The sequence below is a fragment of the Leuciscus leuciscus genome (genome assembly GCF_965113295.1).
Source record: "Leuciscus leuciscus genome assembly, chromosome: 19".
NCBI classification, from domain to species: Eukaryota; Metazoa; Chordata; class Actinopteri; order Cypriniformes; family Leuciscidae; genus Leuciscus; species Leuciscus leuciscus.
Genome location: NC_138743.1, coordinates 25,926,408 through 25,945,145, shown reverse-complemented (window position 1 = coordinate 25,945,145; position 18,738 = coordinate 25,926,408). Strand labels below are relative to the sequence as shown.

At 35.8% G+C, this 18,738-nt stretch overlaps 1 protein-coding gene and 1 long non-coding RNA gene across 2 annotated transcripts in view; one reads left to right on the top strand and one right to left on the bottom strand.

Moving 5' to 3' along the window:
* Positions 1 to 18,738, bottom strand: part of LOC309481851 — a 218,177-nt gene that overhangs the window by 5,789 nt on the left and 193,650 nt on the right. The window lies entirely within an intron of this gene.
* On the top strand, positions 2,834 to 18,602 carry ptk2bb (protein tyrosine kinase 2 beta, b). The gene is made up of 31 exons (XM_082146782.1): positions 2,834 to 2,990; positions 5,220 to 5,463; positions 5,777 to 5,955; positions 6,060 to 6,147; positions 6,250 to 6,329; positions 6,492 to 6,554; positions 6,636 to 6,690; positions 7,037 to 7,177; positions 7,313 to 7,387; positions 8,020 to 8,121; positions 8,223 to 8,352; positions 8,617 to 8,656; positions 8,853 to 8,881; positions 8,982 to 9,029; positions 9,131 to 9,225; positions 9,447 to 9,528; positions 10,518 to 10,618; positions 11,192 to 11,307; positions 11,876 to 11,976; positions 12,187 to 12,276; positions 14,259 to 14,463; positions 14,623 to 14,731; positions 14,829 to 14,888; positions 16,177 to 16,299; positions 16,452 to 16,601; positions 16,697 to 16,732; positions 16,885 to 16,909; positions 17,047 to 17,093; positions 17,236 to 17,370; positions 17,788 to 17,868; positions 18,044 to 18,602. The coding sequence occupies exons 2-31, from the start codon at positions 5,272 to 5,274 to the stop codon at positions 18,278 to 18,280; spliced, it is 3,015 nt and encodes a 1,004-aa protein (XP_082002908.1). The 5' UTR covers positions 2,834 to 2,990; positions 5,220 to 5,271; the 3' UTR covers positions 18,281 to 18,602.

Here is an 18,738-nt window from a genome sequence, read left to right as displayed (position 1 = left end):
AGACTCCCCTATTTCTTTAACACAAATTAAAAATTACAGGTAAAACAGGTGTGAAAAAATCAATACGGAAAATTCTTTCATATTAACACAGTACAGTTTTTTTGGACTGTGTTCACTGTGAAGTCACAATGCAGTTGTCATTAATTAAACTGGAGAACTAATTCTATGAATAAAATGACAAAGGATCCATGTAATTTTTTTTACAGTGTACCACCATGAGAAAGGGTGTGTGCACTGTGTATAGTTAAATGACTGCTTGACCCGTTTATGTCAAAGTGGAGACAGAATGACAGCGAAAAGAGCAATAGGTGTGACCATCAATATAATGAGCATTTAAATGTGTCCCATTAAAGCTTCACAGTTGAAATTCTTCTTGGTTGAGCTACTTCAGAACAGGCCGCCAATGCTGAACCTCTGATGCAGGAACAGCTCTAATTTCAGTCATTATATAGTCGGACACACATTAAAGATCCAAGAATGGAACTGACTTTTAAAATCGCTGAACAAAATATTGTTCATTTACAATGTGGAAATGGTAAATCTAACCTAACTGAAGCAGTAACCCTTACGAAAAAGAAGTTTATTCAAGTGTGCTATTAGTATACTTCTTTTAAACTAAAAATAAGAAAGTATACTTTCAGTCTATACTTTTTATGTACTTCTCAGAAAAATAGGCCTTAAAATCGCACTTTAGTGACTTACACTGATAGAAATGTCTAAGTATATTTGGCCTAATACTCAATCTTTTGATCAAGTCTTTTTTTCTAAGTATAGGCTATACTTGGCTTTTAGTTATGTTTACTCTTTTGATTGAGTAACCTATTAAATGTAAAAAATAAAAATAAAATCTCATAGTTTTAAATACCGTCTTATAAACTTACATTGTTTGAAATATTGATTTTATAAAGAAAACAGATATAGGTAATTCTGAATAGGCTATGTCAATTTTTGTGCTTCAAAGTGTATTTTCATAAACTATAAAACGTGCTACAAGTATTTGACTAGTAACTATCAGTGTACCTATAACTGTCACGGTTTTGTTCATGTTTCATGTCCTTTTGTAGCTAAATCATGTTCCTGTTTGCCTTGTGCTACCATTGTTTGTGCCATGTCTTAGTCATGTGATCCTGCCCTGTGCTCCCCTCACCATGTGTTCTATGCTGTCATGTTCTCATTGGTTTATTGTTTGTTGATTGTGCACAGGTGTCCTGTTTGTCTTGTCTTGTCATTAGTAGTTTGTGTATTTAAGCCCATGTTTGCCATATGTCTTGGTCAAGTATTGTTTGTGTAAACACTGTATGGTGAGTGTTCGTGTATGTCAAGTTCTGCTTAGTCTGCTTTGTTTTGTATTTAGATCATGTTTGGATGTAAATAAACTTCCCTTTGGGCTCTGCAACTCGCCTCCAGTGGATCCATTACAATAACAAAATAGTTGCAGTGCAAAAGAAAAACTTGGCTGTAAACTAATTGTGTGCTGTTGCACTAAGTATTCTTAAGAGTTTACTTTTATAGGCCTACACTAAAAATGTAGTCCCAAGTAGGATTGAAACACATCTAGTACATTGATATTAGTAGCCCACTTACATAATATAGGCCACTTAAAAATATACTTTAACTTTACTTAAGTACACTTAATAGTATTTATAAAAGTATACTTATTTTTTTTTGTAAGGGAAGCTCTGTAAAATGAGTCTGCTCTTGTTGTGCGTGTCTGTACTGTGATTCTTCTGCACATTAAACAGTCTTATTATTAACATCTGATCAGTGTGACTTCCATCTGCCACAGCACTGGATTCTGCACAAGTCCATCACGCATGGCTCATTCATCCTGAAGGGGTCAAGCTGTCAGAAATAAGTTTAAGGTCCATGCAGTGTCTGTAACCAGGAAGTCAACCGTATTGTCATTTTCTAGACACTGCACAAAGAATTATGTTCAGCTGTTGTGCAATGGCGGATGGTAACTGTTTTTCATTACAGAGGATGAAGGGATGTCCCCCCCACCCCCCAGTGTTGCTGTGAATATACTGCCATCTACTGAGGCAAACAATTTATGGTTCAATGACAAATTTGAATATATTTGTTGCAGAACTTTTGTGGTGTATTTCTGGTGCACAGATATTACAGTAATAAACTAACATATAACACATAACAGTAGTTCCGGACGGTGCCATAATCTGATTGGCTGAGCAGTTATAGAGCAGACGGGGTCTTCAACAGGTGATGGCAGTGGTAGGCTATTTTAGTATTAATAAGGCTATATAGCTACTGTTCCCTATTCACCTAGATTTAAAGCTTTATTTTAATTTTAGATTTCAATCTAATTGTTCTAAAAAAAAATAAAAAAAAATAAAATAAAAACATGTTAACGACCAACCTATAGTTCACCTCTCTACTAAATGTTACATTGTCGCTCCTTTATTCAAATGTGTTACATACAATTCAAATGTCTCTAATGGTTATTTTAATGGATTTACAATGTAAACATCAGCAGCAGTTACTGTTCAGGACAGATACTTTTTTGCGTCACTTTACGAAAGAGCAAAGTCTAGTAGCCTAGTGGTTCCTATACTTGGCCACTAGATGTCAGTCGTGTCTTATGTAAAACAACATCAAAGTATTTTATTTCTCAGAAATGCTTAATTGATTATTTGTATTATTATTCCCTATTATTCCTGATTATTCCCATCATTGCTCATAAAACATCAGTTAAAACATATTGTGACTTTTGCAAACTGGATGGCGTTTCAAATCAAATGTGTGCATATTACAAATGTGAGAACGTGTTAAAGCGGTGACCGTTTGCTCAGTCTCACCTATAACGGAGAGCATTCGACACTGCTAGGAAGTGCACTTTCAAGCGAAGGGAGTGGCTTGAGCATTCTCTCTATCTACCTGACTCTGAGAGCTGGACTTTGACTGGGGATCTTAAAGGAAATAAGAAAAGAAAAAGAAAAAACAACAACAACACAACAAGACCACAACTTTGCAAGGTTAGTGAGCAACTTTAATTAATACTGCCTTAACGGCGACGGGCAAAACATCTTACGAGCTGTTGTTTTCCATCTGTCAGGTCAAGTTGTTAATTTAATAGTAAAAGACACTCATTCAAATCACAAAACGTGCAATAAATTCCGAAGTGTTGTAATATATGGACATGTTATTAATTCAAATACACAGTTTTACATTACAACTCTTTTACATGCTTTTAAATTTAGGCTATGTGTGGTGTTTTGGGAGGGCAAGTCTGCGCAGGTACGGTTACGTGCACGCGCATTCCATTGTCTACATAGTCAGTGCATGCATTCTGGCCACGCAACCTGCTGAAATCTAGGAATAGTGTGGTCTGCCTTAACTTAGTGTTTATTTCGTCTTTAGAAGGGTTTATAGTTGTCAGTTTCTTAACTAAGTATTCACCCATTGATAGGCGTTTACAGCAAGTCAGTACAGCCTACTTCAGTTTTTGGCCTGTTTTTGGGTAAGGAGGATTAAGGAAACCACACACAATTATATAATTAAATGCTAAACATATAAGTGCATATTTTATTATTCCATTAGAGTTGATAGTGAAAATATCAAGACTGTCAGACTTTTAAAATGTTCATTATCAGTGCCAAGTGTAAAATAACAATACCAGAACACAAGAGTGTGTAGCGAAATGTATCATTTAGCCTATCAATTATTTATTTATTCATTCGTTCTTGCTGTCTGCTCTCAGTCAGGGCATGTGCTTCACTATATAAACAAAACATGGAGCTATAATTCAGTGACTTATAAAAGTGTAATTGAAAAAAATGTTTGACATAAAACAAACAAAAATCTGTATTTTCTTTATTGTTTTAGAACTTAACATTGAAATACTTTATCCAGGTATTTGAAAATGCTGTTTGCACGTAGAACTCCTCCCTTGTGCTAGTTCTGTTTTGTGTGTGTGTGTGTGTGTGTGTGTGTGTGTGTGTGTGTGTGTGTGTGCTCTGAGCTAGCGTTAGCTTGTAAAAACTACAGCCTCCAGAGGTCAAATCCCACATACTTGTTATCTGTGTTAGATTAACTATTTCAGAACAACTAGTCAAGTCGTTCTGGTTTCTACACTAATGTTTTATTCTTTTTTCAACTAACCAGACTTTAAAAACAATGTCCACTTTACTGATGTGACACTGAAACTTTAGCCCTGTGTAAACAAATGATTAGTCACTTAAAAAAAAGGCTTAACTGAAACCAAGTAAAGCTGGTACTTTATTTAGCCATTTATGACTCATTTTGCAACAGTAACTGCAAGGGATTATAATCTCACACTTAAAGAAACAGAGCACATAAAGGTTTTGTCATATGCATGCATTGCACATGACTGTTTCAGTTGCTTGTGCACAAACACAGGTAGCGTGGCAGTCGTGCTTTGAACAAGTCAAAAAAACAATTAGCCTTACTTCTAGGAATTCATTGCCTCAGGCAAACAAAACAGCAAGACAGGCCCTAAAAGAGAAAACACAGATGGATACACAACATGCTCACATACATACAAACATACATTTATAAACCTCCTATAAACTACAATCTTGGTGTGCCTTTAGATTTTGTCAAACACCCTCTGATAATCTCAGAACAAATCAATATTGTGTCAGCTCAATATTCCAGAAAATACAATCACATGGGTGTGGGGACAAAGAGATGCGAATATTTGAGCACAGAAACACAACCAGTGTGAGCAAACACAGTGTAAACTTTGGTCTAATGGATTTTTAAGGATGTGGACATATAACATCCATTTTGAATATGCTTTTTTTCAGGTTGTCTAATAACAATGCACAGTTTATGGCTAGCCTACCATATATCAGTTATCAGCCGATTTTAGGAAAAAAAAAATTATTTACCGGTATTTGTTGATATTGTATATTTAATTGTGCATGCTAATTTCCCTTATTTTTACATGTAGATTACATTTTCCATCATGTTGTGGACATAGAAGTGCCTCATCATCCAATGGTTACTTAAATGTAATCTTTAAAAACACTAATAATGTAATAACAATGTTAAATGTAATCTTCAGCAATTCTCAAAATGAAATATCCCACTGTAATTACAATTCCTGCTGTAAAATGGTAAAAGTGATATAAAAGTATTATATACAATGTCATTAATTGTTAAAGCCTTAGCACATGCCACAAATGATTCATCTAACTATAAACAATGTTCTTGTTTTTCCAAACTGGCCTTACTACCAGATGAGATGATTGTGTAATGGTGTGAGAATATCTTTGAGGACGTAACTTGGACATGGCGAGTGATGCAAGCACCCTTTCCTGGAAGGTACCCACACAGGACTGGGATGGCGGCATCAAAAGCCCTGACTTGGGTCCTGTTGGAGATGGTAGCCCTGTGAAGATTATCAAAGTGTGCTTCAGTAGCAGCAACAACCTCAGCAAAAACTTCAAACTGGTCAAATGTGACAGCTCATGGCAGATCAAGGTATACATGAAGTGTTGTTCAAAATTTTGGGGTTGGTACGTTTAAAAAAAAAAATGTTTTTGAAAGAAGTTTCTAAATAGAAATTTAAAATAGACATCTTTTGTTAAATTATAAATGTCTTTACTGTCACTTTATCAATTTAATCGATTTAATGCATCCTTGCTGAATTACATTTTTTTTTTTTTTACTGATCCTAAACTTTTGAACGGCAAGAATATATGATTGGCAAAACTAATTCATAGTATTTCTAGTAACACTATCCCAAATGTTGGAATACATTGTCTAAACATTTTGTATTTTGCTCATCTATCAGACTATCATCCAGTCTATTCTGATCAGTGGGCGTTTGGGTCCAAATGTGCAGAACGCAGGCTGCTTTGGGCTGAGGCTCAAACACCTCAAATCTGAGGAGCTCCACTGGCTTCACCCAGACCTGACTGTAGGAGAGGTTGAGACACGCTACGAGAGCCATCATGCTGAGGCAGAGTGGAGGTGAGGTACAATGACGCTGGTCAACACTCCCACACACATCACCAAATAAACTGGCTGTTATTTTAATGTTGCATATATATATATATATGTGTGTTTTATTTCAGATATGACCTTAGAATTCGCTACATTCCTGTTGATTTCATGAAGAGGTTAAAAGAAGACAGAACCTTCCTTTTGTATTTCTATCAACAGGTCAGCAAACATCTCCAGATTTGCTTCTTCTCTGTGGTTGTAACTTTTATGTTGTCACCTTTTGTTGCTCAGTCCATGAAAATACTGTTTCTCTTGTGGCAGGTGCGCTGTGACTACATGCAGCATCATGCTAGCAAAGTTAGCGACGGCATGGCACTTCAGCTAGGCTGTTTAGAGATCAGGTAAAGAACAACAGACTCTGTTTGTCTGTTATCGAGTGTAACTGCAGGACTTCATGAGCAACAACTGAGATTTTTTTTTTTTTTTTGAACTGTGTTGAATTGGGACTGGGAGAGGTAATGTCAGAGCATTGAATGACAAATGTGGTTTGTTCTGTCTTTCAGGAGATTTTATAAAGACATGAATGCCAAAGGTCTAGAGAAAAAGACAAATTTTGACTTGCTAGAGTAAGTTTATATTTTTCATTTGTACAAAAGTCATTTTAAAAAGGTGATTTTGTTTGCTAATATCATGGCTTTTTTATTTAGAAAAGATGTTGGTCTGGACCTGTTCTTTCCTAAGGGACTTATTGACAGTATGAAGGTTAGATTTGTTTTCTGCTTTTCAAGAGGTGACAATAGTTGATTGAATGGCCATTTCCCAAGTTAATGTTGTCTGTGTTAAATAGTACTAGTAATAATTTCTCCTTAACCAGCTGTTCGTTACAACCTACAATACCAATTGCAAAATGTTTACCGATAAGACATTTAAACTCAGCATAAATTCAGATTGGCTCATGTATATTTGACTGAGTGGATGAAGTGCGGAAAAGTAAACCCTCTCGATCAGGACCCTGATTAAATAAACAGAAAAATTAAAAAGTGGCAGCTTATGAGAGCTTAACACACTGAAATTCTACATCTAAACTGTACAATTTTGGTTTTAACAGCCTAAGCAACTTCGGAAGCTCATCCAGCAGACGTTTCAGCAGTATGCTACACTAAAAGAGGACGAGTGTATGATCAAGTTCTTCGAGACCTATGGAGAATTCTCCAACTTTGACGAGGAAATATTCCCTTGTGAGCTAGTGGTAAGTTTCCACAAGTTCCCCAATTTAGGTGTTCAAAAATGTTGGGGATTATGCAAAGAATTGTGGCCATGTTAGAAATTGAACTCAGATTTAATGTACTACTTAATTTACTGAAGTTCTTCTTAATCTACACAGCAAGGCTGGAGTTTAGCAGTGGATTTAGTCATTGGTGTCAAAGGCATTCGACAACGCACCAAATCAGACTCCACGGTGAGCAACGTCATACTTGGAAAAGTCTTTATTTTAATTACGATCAGTTTATTTTCAGTCTCAGGACAGTTGTCTATGAAAGATTAATTCTGCCACGCAATAAAAATCTATTTTTTTAAAGTTAATTGCGAGTTTTTGTCTTGCAAAAGTTGAGTTTTGATCTTAATTCTGACTTTTTTTTAAATCTGAATGGCATATTTATATCCCGCAATTGCTAGTTATATGAAGTAAACTATCGCAGAATTGCAATTGCATCTCGCAATTCTTTTTTCTTCTTCTCAGAATTCTGAGTTTACATCTCACAATTCTGTTTTTATTCACAAATTTTTAGACACCTGACCTGATCACATACACATGCAGAATTCTGAGTCAAAAAGTCAGAATTGCAAGATGTAAACTAAGAATTCTAAGAAAAAAGTATGAATTGCAAGATGTATAACTTAAAAGTCAGTATTCTGCAAAAAAGTAAACATTGTGATGTATAAACTTGCAATTGGGAGAAAAAAAGTCAGAATTGGGAGATAAAAAGTCGCAATTACCTTTTTAATATTATTATTTTGTGGTGAAATAAACTTTAGTAGTTGTCAGTGTCCAAATGTTTTTTAAAGTTCATTCTCTTTTACTCTCCCCAGGCTGTCTGCCTTGCTGAATTTAAACAGATCCGAAGTATCAAGTATAACGCACAAATTGAGGGCAGAACATTGTTACTTATTGATATTGAGGGTGCCAAACAGGTAAGAATGTGCTCACTATGCTCAGTATTAGGTTGTTAAACTTTGTATGCACAATGCCACTCATGTACTAAACTAGCTGTGATGTTTTTTTCCATTCATAGCCTCTCTCTGTCAGCGTGGCGTCTCTGGCCATTGCTGAGAACATGGCTGAACTGATCGATGGCTACTGTCGGTTGCTTAACCACACAGACTCATCTTTGATAGCCGGACCAAATAAAAGTAAATCTCAAGGTAAGTCCCAATTAATGTATGTCTGCAAATGTCAATAGTCATCTGGCAAAGTGTCATTTAAAAGAGTTTGTGTGAGCTAGTTTCAGAGGCATTTACCAAGGAGATAAATGACTAATAGTTTTGCAGTTGATCTGAGAATAGAGTTTAGGGCAGCGTTCTTCTGAACGTTGTGCGTTTTGAATCATGACTTTTGTGATTAATGTGGGTTTGGGTATTGCCATATTTCTCTGTGTTGTAAACTGTGATTTATCTTTGCTATCTTAGGTGTGCAGTTGCGCAACTCTCTTCCTGAAATTCCCTCTGGGTGAGTACATCAACATTCCTCTATCTCTGTTTTGTTCTCCACATAATTAATATTAATCACTATAACTCTAAAGTGATCTCATATGGAATCATTTACAATAAGTGAAATGGATCTAGACCTGCTGATTAAACGTTGCACATTTTTTAGAGACTTTTTTTCACTGTCCTCAATGCTGTTCACTCTTTCCCACTGTTAGGGAGCAGAAAGAAAGCTTCAGAGACAGCAGTGAGTATCAGACCCTCCCATTCAGGAACCCAGCTTTATATTCACTGTATTATTCTAACATCTTCTTGACAATGTGAATAACATCAACTCCATGTTTCAGACTCTGATATATATTGTGAAATCGCAGATGAAAAGCCGCCACCACCTGGTATGTAACGGAATTGTGTATTGTATCACTGTGAAATCATTATTGTTTATACTGTATTGATGTTCAAGTCCTCTCATAGTTTGTCATGTGTTTCGCAATAGCAAAGGTTGGCCTGTACAGGAAAGATATTATCCTGAAACGTATGCTGGGCGAAGGCTTCTTTGGGGAGGTTCATGAAGGAGTTTATCATAAAAAGGCAAGCAGTACTTCCAGACACTTTAGATGTGTTATGATGCAACAAATACTAAAATGTTTGTGTTTTTTGGGTCAAATCTGGATTTTTCCTTATACATTTAGCATAATATTAATAGATGTCTCACAATAACATCAGTACATCTTATCATCAGTGAATTAACTAACATGATTATGATTTTTTTTAATTGAATAATTTGAATTTTCAATAATTGTCGTGGTTAGAGTGGGGAGAAGATCAGTGTTGCGGTGAAGACCTGTAAGGAGTGTGCACCTGACGTCAGAGAGAAGTTTGTGGGTGAAGCAGGTATGTGAATGTAAATGGCATGAGATGGGTGTTTCTTCAACTGTGGGCACTTTTGGACCTGTGGACTTTTAGACAATAAATATTTGACTTGTGTATATACAACAAGAGTATCTACATATCACTCACCAGAGAATGTCTGTCACAACTGTCAACCTTTTCAAGCATATCTCAATTGATACATTGTTTAATAACATTCTCTGGTGGAAATAGCATTTAAAATATTTTTGGAATAAAATATCAGACTCCTTTGTCTTTTTTCATAATTTTTTCATAATTTAATAAAATTTCAGCTTGATTAGAAATTATTCACAAGAAAAAAAAAAAAGGTGATATTTACCTTGCTTTTTCTTTATTTCCTTGCATTTTGGCTCTACACCAGTTGATCTCATCCAGTGGTCCGGAGCCCACTAGGGGCCTTCAACAAACTTCCAAGGGGGCCTCAAAATGACTTAAAATTATTTAAAAAAAGACAAAACAATATTTGTTTTTGTTTTGATCTGTTTGTTTTTTATTATTATTATTTGAAGAACCACAGATTTTGTTATGTGATATATGAGGAAGCCTAATTTTAAAAGTGAAAAAGTCATGTAAATTAATACAAAATTATAAAACATGCCATGTAATTTTTTTTGTTTTTTAAATAATCAATATACATGTTTCTAGTTGTCAAACTTGGCTGAAATATTTTATCTGGTAGAAATAAAAAAAGTCATAAAAAATATTCAATAATATAATAAATAGTTTTCACACAAGAGATAGTGAAATTATATATAATGGTTTTAATGATGGATTTTCATATTCTCTGGGTCCACCGTGACAATTATAAAAAATTCTAATTATAAAAAAATAAAAAAATCTTAATCATATTAGTTAATTCACTGATGATACAGACATTTGAAATCAAGCAAAAATAGACATGATAAAATGTTAAATAATAATAATAAGTAATTGTATTTTTTTTTTTGCATTATAACGTCCCTCCCATCTAGTTATTATGAAGAACCTTGACCATCCACACATAGTGCGGCTGATTGGTGTCATTGAGGAAGACCCGGTATGGATCGTCATGGAGCTGTGTCAGCACGGAGAGGTAAGCAACAGCTCTGATGCTGGATGATATCACTCTTATTTTTATTATATGTCAAAACACGTCTTTTGGAAAATTGCAGGGCCAATAATGTTGTCACTATGAGGGATTTTTTTGGCAAGGGTGGTAATATATTATATGAGATAGAGGGGTTTACGTAACTTTTAAATTAAATCAATAAAATTCCCTTTCAATCCATAGTGTAATTCCATTTGCCAGAAAGGCAGTGATTGATGTAGCATACTCAATTAAGTGAATGCCATATATATGGCTCTATTAACATTTACAGGCTCTGTAAAACTGTCATAAACTGTTTACAAACTCACAGGAAGTTCAGTATTGTGTGATTCTTGTCAAGTACAGAATCACTGGCTTGAGAAGTCAAGTAGTGGTAAGCAAACATGGTTATGATTTAATACAGTAACTAAATGCTTTAGAAACCATCATAGGGCCTGAAAAATGCCTTTCAGGGCAGCAGAAAGACTGTATTCCTATATGATGTGTAATGCTCCACTTTAATAAAGTGGAAATTGCCACACTAATCCTTTTCTAAAATACTTTCTTTTGTGCTTACAGCTGGGGAAGTACTTGACAAAAAATCAGCAGAGTCTGACCAGCGTGACTCTGGTTCTCTTCAGCCTACAGATCTGCAAAGCGCTTGTTTACCTACAGGGAATGAACATGGTCCACCGGTGTGACATTCAATTCAGTATTTTTAATTTACTTTGTTCTCCATGGCTGCATTTATTTGATCAAAAATACAATAATAACAACAATATTGTGAAATATTATTACATTTTAAAATATTTGTTTTAAATTTTCTACATACATGTAATTCATTCCTGAGATAGCAAAGCTGAATTTTCAGTCTTGTCACAAGTCTTGTCAGAAATCATTCTAAAATGCTGAATTTGTGTGCAATACAATTTTTTATTTGTTATTATCAATGTAGGAAAGAATTGTGCTGCTTTATATTTTTTTGGAAAACCGTGTAAAATGTTTGAGTAGAAAGATCAGAAGAACAGCATTTATTTGAAATAAATAAATTCAAATTTTACTGACAAAAATACTCAATAAATGCTGGATAATGTGATCATCAGGTTTTACACAAACTTGTGGAGTTCATGCAGCTCGAGTGCTACTGTCATTAAAGAAAAAGAAATTAAACAAATACTAAGACATTCTGAAATCTATGCATTAATCTTAAATTTTCATTATTGTTGCTGTTTTTCTTATGTGTTTTTGTCATCTGGTTGACAGGGACATAGCTGTACGAAATGTGCTTGTTGCCACTCCTGAGTCTGTGAAGCTGGGTGACTTTGGCCTTTCCAGATACATAGAGGATGAAGAATATTACAAAGGTTACCTCAGCTGTTTTACACACTCATAAAAGTTGTGATTTTTTTTTTAATCATTGCATGATTCATCGTTTCATTCCCTGTTGAAACTGCATCTAAACTCCGCTAGTGCCACGTTATATAAATCGTAGAAAATATTCTTAGCTGTGTTGATGTTTATATTTTGTTTAGCAGGCATTGGAAATTTCTCATTACCTTGCATTATGTCTGCAGCATCTGTTACTCGTTTACCGATCAAATGGATGGCTCCTGAATCCATTAACTTCAGACGCTTCACCGCGGCCAGTGATGTGTGGATGTTTGGTGAGTGAATAGAAGAAAATCACCAGATTTTAACACAAGGCCAGTGTACCAACCAATGACACTGTTACAGTAATATAGACAGACAATCGCTTGTATATTGCCAGTTTAGAAACAAATATTTCTCAAATTCCCTCTCTCTTTATAAGTCATCGTAAAGTTCTCGGAGGGCACATAATTCTTTTTTATGAATCCAATTTTCTGTTTTGGCATGCTTAACCATCCTCTACTTGAAACCATTATTCAGTGCCCCAGGCCCACTATCAAACTTAATTTAGACAAATTACCATACAATAACTGACTTTCATTTCCTTCACAACAATTTGCCAATTTTTCATTTTAAACTAATTTCCTGGTTTACTAAATAATCATATTGGAATAAAACATATCTGTAATCATTTTTCTGTACTGTATTTATATTAGTCTTTGATCTAGACGTCAACAGTTTTTATTTTATTTCTGACGCCCCTCACTGACACATGGGGTAAATAACACATGACTAGAGAGACAGAGACCCCTCTGTTTGTGGACCTCAGCTGCCATGTTCTGTAAATCATCACCTGTCACTCAGTCTCTCTGATGGATGGCTTCACATAAGAGTGAAGATAGTATAAGAGTGCACCATCATCAGTACTGAAGCAGGGGAAAGGTGAACATATGATCCCAACATTTACTCAAGCTTTGGACTCACTTTTCAGAAAAAAAAAAAAAAAAAAAAAAAAACTATTCTGAATTAAATATCTTAAAGCCACACTAAGTAGAAATTGTGTTTTTGTCAAACAGCGACCCCTAGAGTCGCTGTGGAATACTTGCACTGTCGTAAATATATTATATTATAACGTTTTTACATGATTGCAGCTAAATCACAAGTAAATAGTCTATAGTCTAGGCATACTGTATAATTTAATTTGTGTACGTTGTTTTTATTGGAATGTAAACATTACAAAATGCCAGATAACATCAATTAAGTTAAATGTACGTCGCATTATTTCATAACATTGGCCGTTATGATGTCATTAGACATGATTATTGCAATTTATCATAATAGTTTGCAAATTGTGCTCGTTTACACTATTTACAACCTCTACGTTAGGCTTATTTATGTCCTGATAATTATGTGAGATATTGAAAGCTGTTCTCATGATAATCGCAGGAATCAATCAACAGCGTCGTCTGATATCCCTCAGGACTACGTGATAAATACACCTCACAACACCTGAGTTCAGCTGGCAAACTAATTCGTGAGGCATTGCTATCTGATTTATCAAAACGATTCCATTTACACCTGGTCACATAAATGTATTTTTGCGAAACGGATTTAAATTCGATCTTCAATTCTCGTGCTATATGCAGATTTAATGGAGTTCACGTCACCGAAAGCAACAGACATGAGCTGCATTTTATAGATCATCAGCTAAAATTTCAAAATCAAAGACCGCAATAAGAGAGAGCAGTAACAGCCCTGGTAAGATCATTTCGTTTCTTTACTTTTAATGATGAAGATTGTGTGTTAAGCGTCTGCGACTTACTTTCACTTTGATTTGCGATAGTTTGCACGTTGGCTTGATGCAGTTGCTCATCTGCGGTGATGCGTGTTCCAGCGCGTCGTCATATCTGGTTATAACATATAGCCTATAACACGCTCTCACACGTTTTAAAAAAAAAAGCAAAGCAGTCGAATTTTGTAGTTCTTTTTGTGCTCTTGTTACTACCCGAACCCCGAAGTTACATAGTGCCAGTAAAAGCGATACAGACCCGTCAGGCTATGGCAGACGTGTCATTCAACCTATTGTAAGTCGATGTACCATCACAAGGATCTTGGAAATATATTATGAAGGTTGAAAAGTTACATAGTGTTGCTTTAAATGTTAATTTGTATCAATTTATTGCATATTTGCGGAATATAAGTATTAATTTATTCTGAGAAGAGTAAAATGTGTTTCCTCCTCATGTCCATTTTATTCTCTAATGTTGCCCCCATTCAGCTGTGTGCGTGTGGGAGATTACGAACCGAGGTAAACAGCCGTTCCACTGGCTGGACAATCGTGATGTGATTAACCAGCTGGAACAGGGCAACAGGCTGCCCAAACCTGAACAGTGCCCTCCTGCCCTGTACTCACTCATGACCCGCTGCTGGAGCTACGACCCTCGCGAGAGACCTACCTTCACTGAACTAGCCTGCAACATCAGGTTTCTTCCCAATAATAATCACTGTTATTGATATAATATCTTGCTTTTTTCTCTCTAAATTATATAAAATGGTTCAGAACATTGTATTAACTGACATTTTATCCATCTTTTTTCATTGTGTTTACATTCATTGTAACTAATGCACTCTTTTTTTAACAGTGATGTCCATCAAATGGAGAAGGAGGCGGAGGTAGAGAGAGAGAGAGACAAAGCCCGTAACACCCGGTTCCTGGAGCCCAAGTTTAACATTAGTGAACCTCCACCAAAGGTAGCTGTCAGCTTTCATTGGCTTTTTGTTTGCCCTTACACTCAGTTACAGCAGCACATTCCTCTTAACAGTCAGTGTATTTTGTTTACACCTCCAGCCTTCCAGGGTCAATACTAGCCGCTTCGGAAATACCCTTGGAGTCGGCCTACATCTCCAGGTAGTGTGTTCTTTTTGTTTAAAGGGGTCATATAATGCCATTTTTGTACAAGCTAATATGATTCTTTCGGGTCTAAATTAAAAGTTTGTAATATACTTTAATTAAAAATTCTCATTAGTATTGTAAGAAAACACTAATTTTACCTGGTCAAAAACAGCTCTGTTTTCAGCACTCCGTTCAAGTGCATGTGTCTTTAAATGATAATGAGCTTTACTCACCCCGCCCCTCTGTTCTGTGCGTACACCGTTTAGAGCACAATAACACAATAACCATAACGCGTTGTTCATTATAAACGTGGGATTATGAATTATATTGAGAACGTCGTGCATAGAAAACATGCCGTAATGTACCTGAGTGTAAAAATAGCTGCATTCATCGTGAAGCGTGCAAGCGATTTGCAAAGATTAATATAAAGCTTAATAAAACGTTACACTCACTTCAGTTCTTCTGGAGGTGCAGCAGGAACACGAAGTTGGTACCGATCCTTTTTTCAGGAACAGCTTTTAGCAAAACCAGCTTTATACTGACCTCGTTTGTAAAGCAGTCTGGTGAAATGATTAGCGCAAACATGAAAGCATTGACGTTGATCGTGGGGAATATTCCCTTCGAAAACAAACTCAGCCACTGCGTCTTCAGCTGTACGGATTTAGGAACATCAATATGACTGCTGTGTTCGTTATTACACCCAAGAACAGAACACCACAATCGCTTAGACGCCATTCTGCTCAGTGCTCCAGCTATCAACAATGACGCGCCGGTCCGCACGGGCTATGATTGACAGCCCGCTCACGAGCAAGGGCGGGGCTGTGTTGAAACGCTACTGTCAATCAACAATCGTGGGAGGGGCGTCGATTTTGTGACGTCACAAAATCGAACAGCTTGATTTGAGTTGGGGGGAAACATAAAAGAAGATTAAAAAAAAAACACTGGATGGATTTTTATCATTTTATGATGGTTGTGTACAGGCACTGCCAACACACATTTCAGTACAATCAACTTGTAAAAGTGCATGTACCATTATATGACCCCTTTAAATGTCATGTATAGGAAATGTATAGTTTTAAGTTTAAAACACTAAGCACTGATTTGTTGTAAATATAGAATATAGAATCAATGAATATTTAATTGAATATATATATATATATATATATATATATATATATATACTGTATATGATGTATTACTATAATATTTAATAATATTGTACATAATAATAATCGTAAATGATTATATTTTATATTTATTTAATTTTATATTAATTTAATGTATTCTGCTCTTATTTCACTAGCTTAATGAGGCTTTATGTGCCAGTTCACCTGACCTGGCCAGCCCGTGTGATTACCAGTCACCTGTGGACTCAACCAACGTCCTGTCCGTTCCCAAGGCCTCGCCCCGTCGCCTTAGTCTTGGGGTAAAATTAAGCCATGATGTCTATTTTAAATGTATTTTCATTTAATTTCATTATTGTATTTGTTTTTTATTTTTAATGAAAAAATAATATAAAAATAAAATAAATAAAATATAAAAATAAGTGTAGACTTTTATTGTGTGTGTACGGGGTAGGAGGGCGAGTTCAGCTTCGGTCCATCCAGTATGGAAGATGCCCAGAGGCTGTGGCAGGTGGAGAAGGAGCGCATGCAGGATACTATGAAGATGCAGAAAGAGCAGATGGAGGAGGACACCAAATGGTTAAAGAAGGAGGAGAAGCTACTGGTAAGGAGGAAAACATTTTTACCAAACTCTTATGTAATAGGTCTGTCTTTAATATTTGTTATAATACACATTGCATGCTTGCTGTTCTTTCTAAGGACCCAATGGTTCACGAGGGCACAGATATTCCTGAGGTGTGTACTTTAATTTTTAAAACCCATATCACATGTTTTATCAATTATATTTTCATTCCAGTTCATAGATCTGATGTACTATGTAAAAAAATGACTACCACCTGAGTGTAAAATTTGACAACCCCAATATTTTTTTTTTTATTAATTATCAGCCACCTGAACCACCACTTAGTTATGGTAAGTCCTCTGCATTCTAGTAAAAAGTCAAGATACGGATGTACATGTATTTATATTGGATGATAAAACTAATGTAATTCTTGTGCCAGATTAACTTGTTACTTCCTATACTGACTGTTTCCTGTATTCACTTAAAGCTGAACTGCATCATCCTCCTTCGAAACCACCCAGAACTACAGTGCAAGTAAAGACTTGTTTACACTCATAGACAGTATGCATGTTTTATATTATGTTTAATGTGTAAATAATTGACCCCACTTTCCCAGTACAATGGTCGTAACAATTATTCAGTTTAATGTGTCTTCTGTCTGTCATCTGTCTTTCAGCCTACACCTACAGCAGAGCTGGACCGCTCAGAGGATAATGTGTACCAGTGTGTCATGGACGTGGTGAAAGTGGTGGTGCAGCTGAAAAATGACATTAACACACTGCCATCTACTGAATACATCTCTTCTGTCAAAGTGAGATTAGGCCTGGGTGGTATGAGGATATATCAAAGTGACAATATAAAGTGTCTATATAGAGATATTTCTACTTTATTGCCACTTATTAGAGTGATAAAGAAACGTGCATGAATGAGAAAATAAAGAACAGGACGTGCATGATGTTAAAAAGAGTTATTAAGTGCAATAAGCTGTGGAAAAAAAGAACTAGATGCATTACTCACACTGACTGACAGCGTAATATACCTTGTGCCGTCTGTGTCATTAGTGTTAAAACAACAAAATTACTCACTGCTCTAGACTGAAATAATTTTGTATGTTAGATCTAATAAGAATCAGTTTATATTTAATTCATACAGTGAAAAAAAATATTTAGGCCTAAATTTAAAATTAATGTATTTGTGTATTAATGTACTGTATATACTTCATTTGCAGACTGTCGGACTCTCATTAAGAAATCTGATCAACAGTGTGGATGATATACTACCAACTCTGCATGTTTCCTGTAGAACAGAGGTATCAGACCTGATTTCATGACACTAACAATATAAAGTATAAAAATAAATGTTTGCATTTTCCAAGTGAAATGCCCTCTCTAAGTGTTGCTAAAAGTGAGTTTAATCTTCTCCAATACAGATTAGACTTTAAGAGCACAAAGGTGAACTCAACATTTATTTGTCTCTGCTCTCAGATCGAAGGCACTCAGAAGTTGTTGAATAAGGACTTGGCCGAGCTCATCAGCAAGATGCGTCTGGCCCAGCAGAACGCCGTCACCTCTCTGAAGGAAGAGTGCAAGAAACAGATGCTGACAGCGGCCCACGGTTTGGCCATGGATGCCAAGAACCTGTTAGATTCTGTAGACCAAGCACGGGTGCGCTCGAACCTGGCCAGACCCAAACCTGAGGACGCAGACTCACAGACTGACTAGAGGAGCAGCTCGGGACATGCCGAGCCGCAGCTTGAGTACAGGACAGATTGAATCATCTGTTTGCATAAGATTCAGTTCTCATGTAATAACAGGGCAACACAAACACCAGTATGGGACATGAAACATCCAATAGAAATTCAGGCTACCGTTAATAACAGCTAGCTTGCTGAACCCTCTACATGACCTAACATTGCTCTGGACATCTTGTCTTATTAATTACATTTTCATGTATTGTAGACCAAAGCTATATAAGAGAATCACATATAAGCAAATATGCTTTTTATATTTGTAAACAGCATTAAAATAGGTTGTTATTGGTAAATGTTGTCTTCCTAAAACACCACAGATCAAAAGCAAATATAACCCTTTATGTGTATCTGAATGAAAGGGGCTAGATGTAGAATTCAGAAACCCTTGTTATTACTGGTGGCCGTTAAGTGAACTGCAGCCAGCAACTT

What these genes read in the sequence shown, in the direction of transcription:
- ptk2bb (XM_082146782.1), top strand. Translation starts at nt 5,272, where the DNA reads ATGGCGAGTGATGCAAGCACCCTTTCCTGGAAGGTACCCACACAGGAC. An exon ending in TATTCCCTTGTGAGCTAGTG is followed by an intron (nt 7,178 to 7,312) that starts GTAAGTTTCCAC and finishes TAATCTACACAG; the next exon opens with CAAGGCTGGAGTTTAGCAGT. An exon ending in ATGTTTCCTGTAGAACAGAG is followed by an intron (nt 17,869 to 18,043) that starts GTATCAGACCTG and finishes CTCTGCTCTCAG; the next exon opens with ATCGAAGGCACTCAGAAGTT.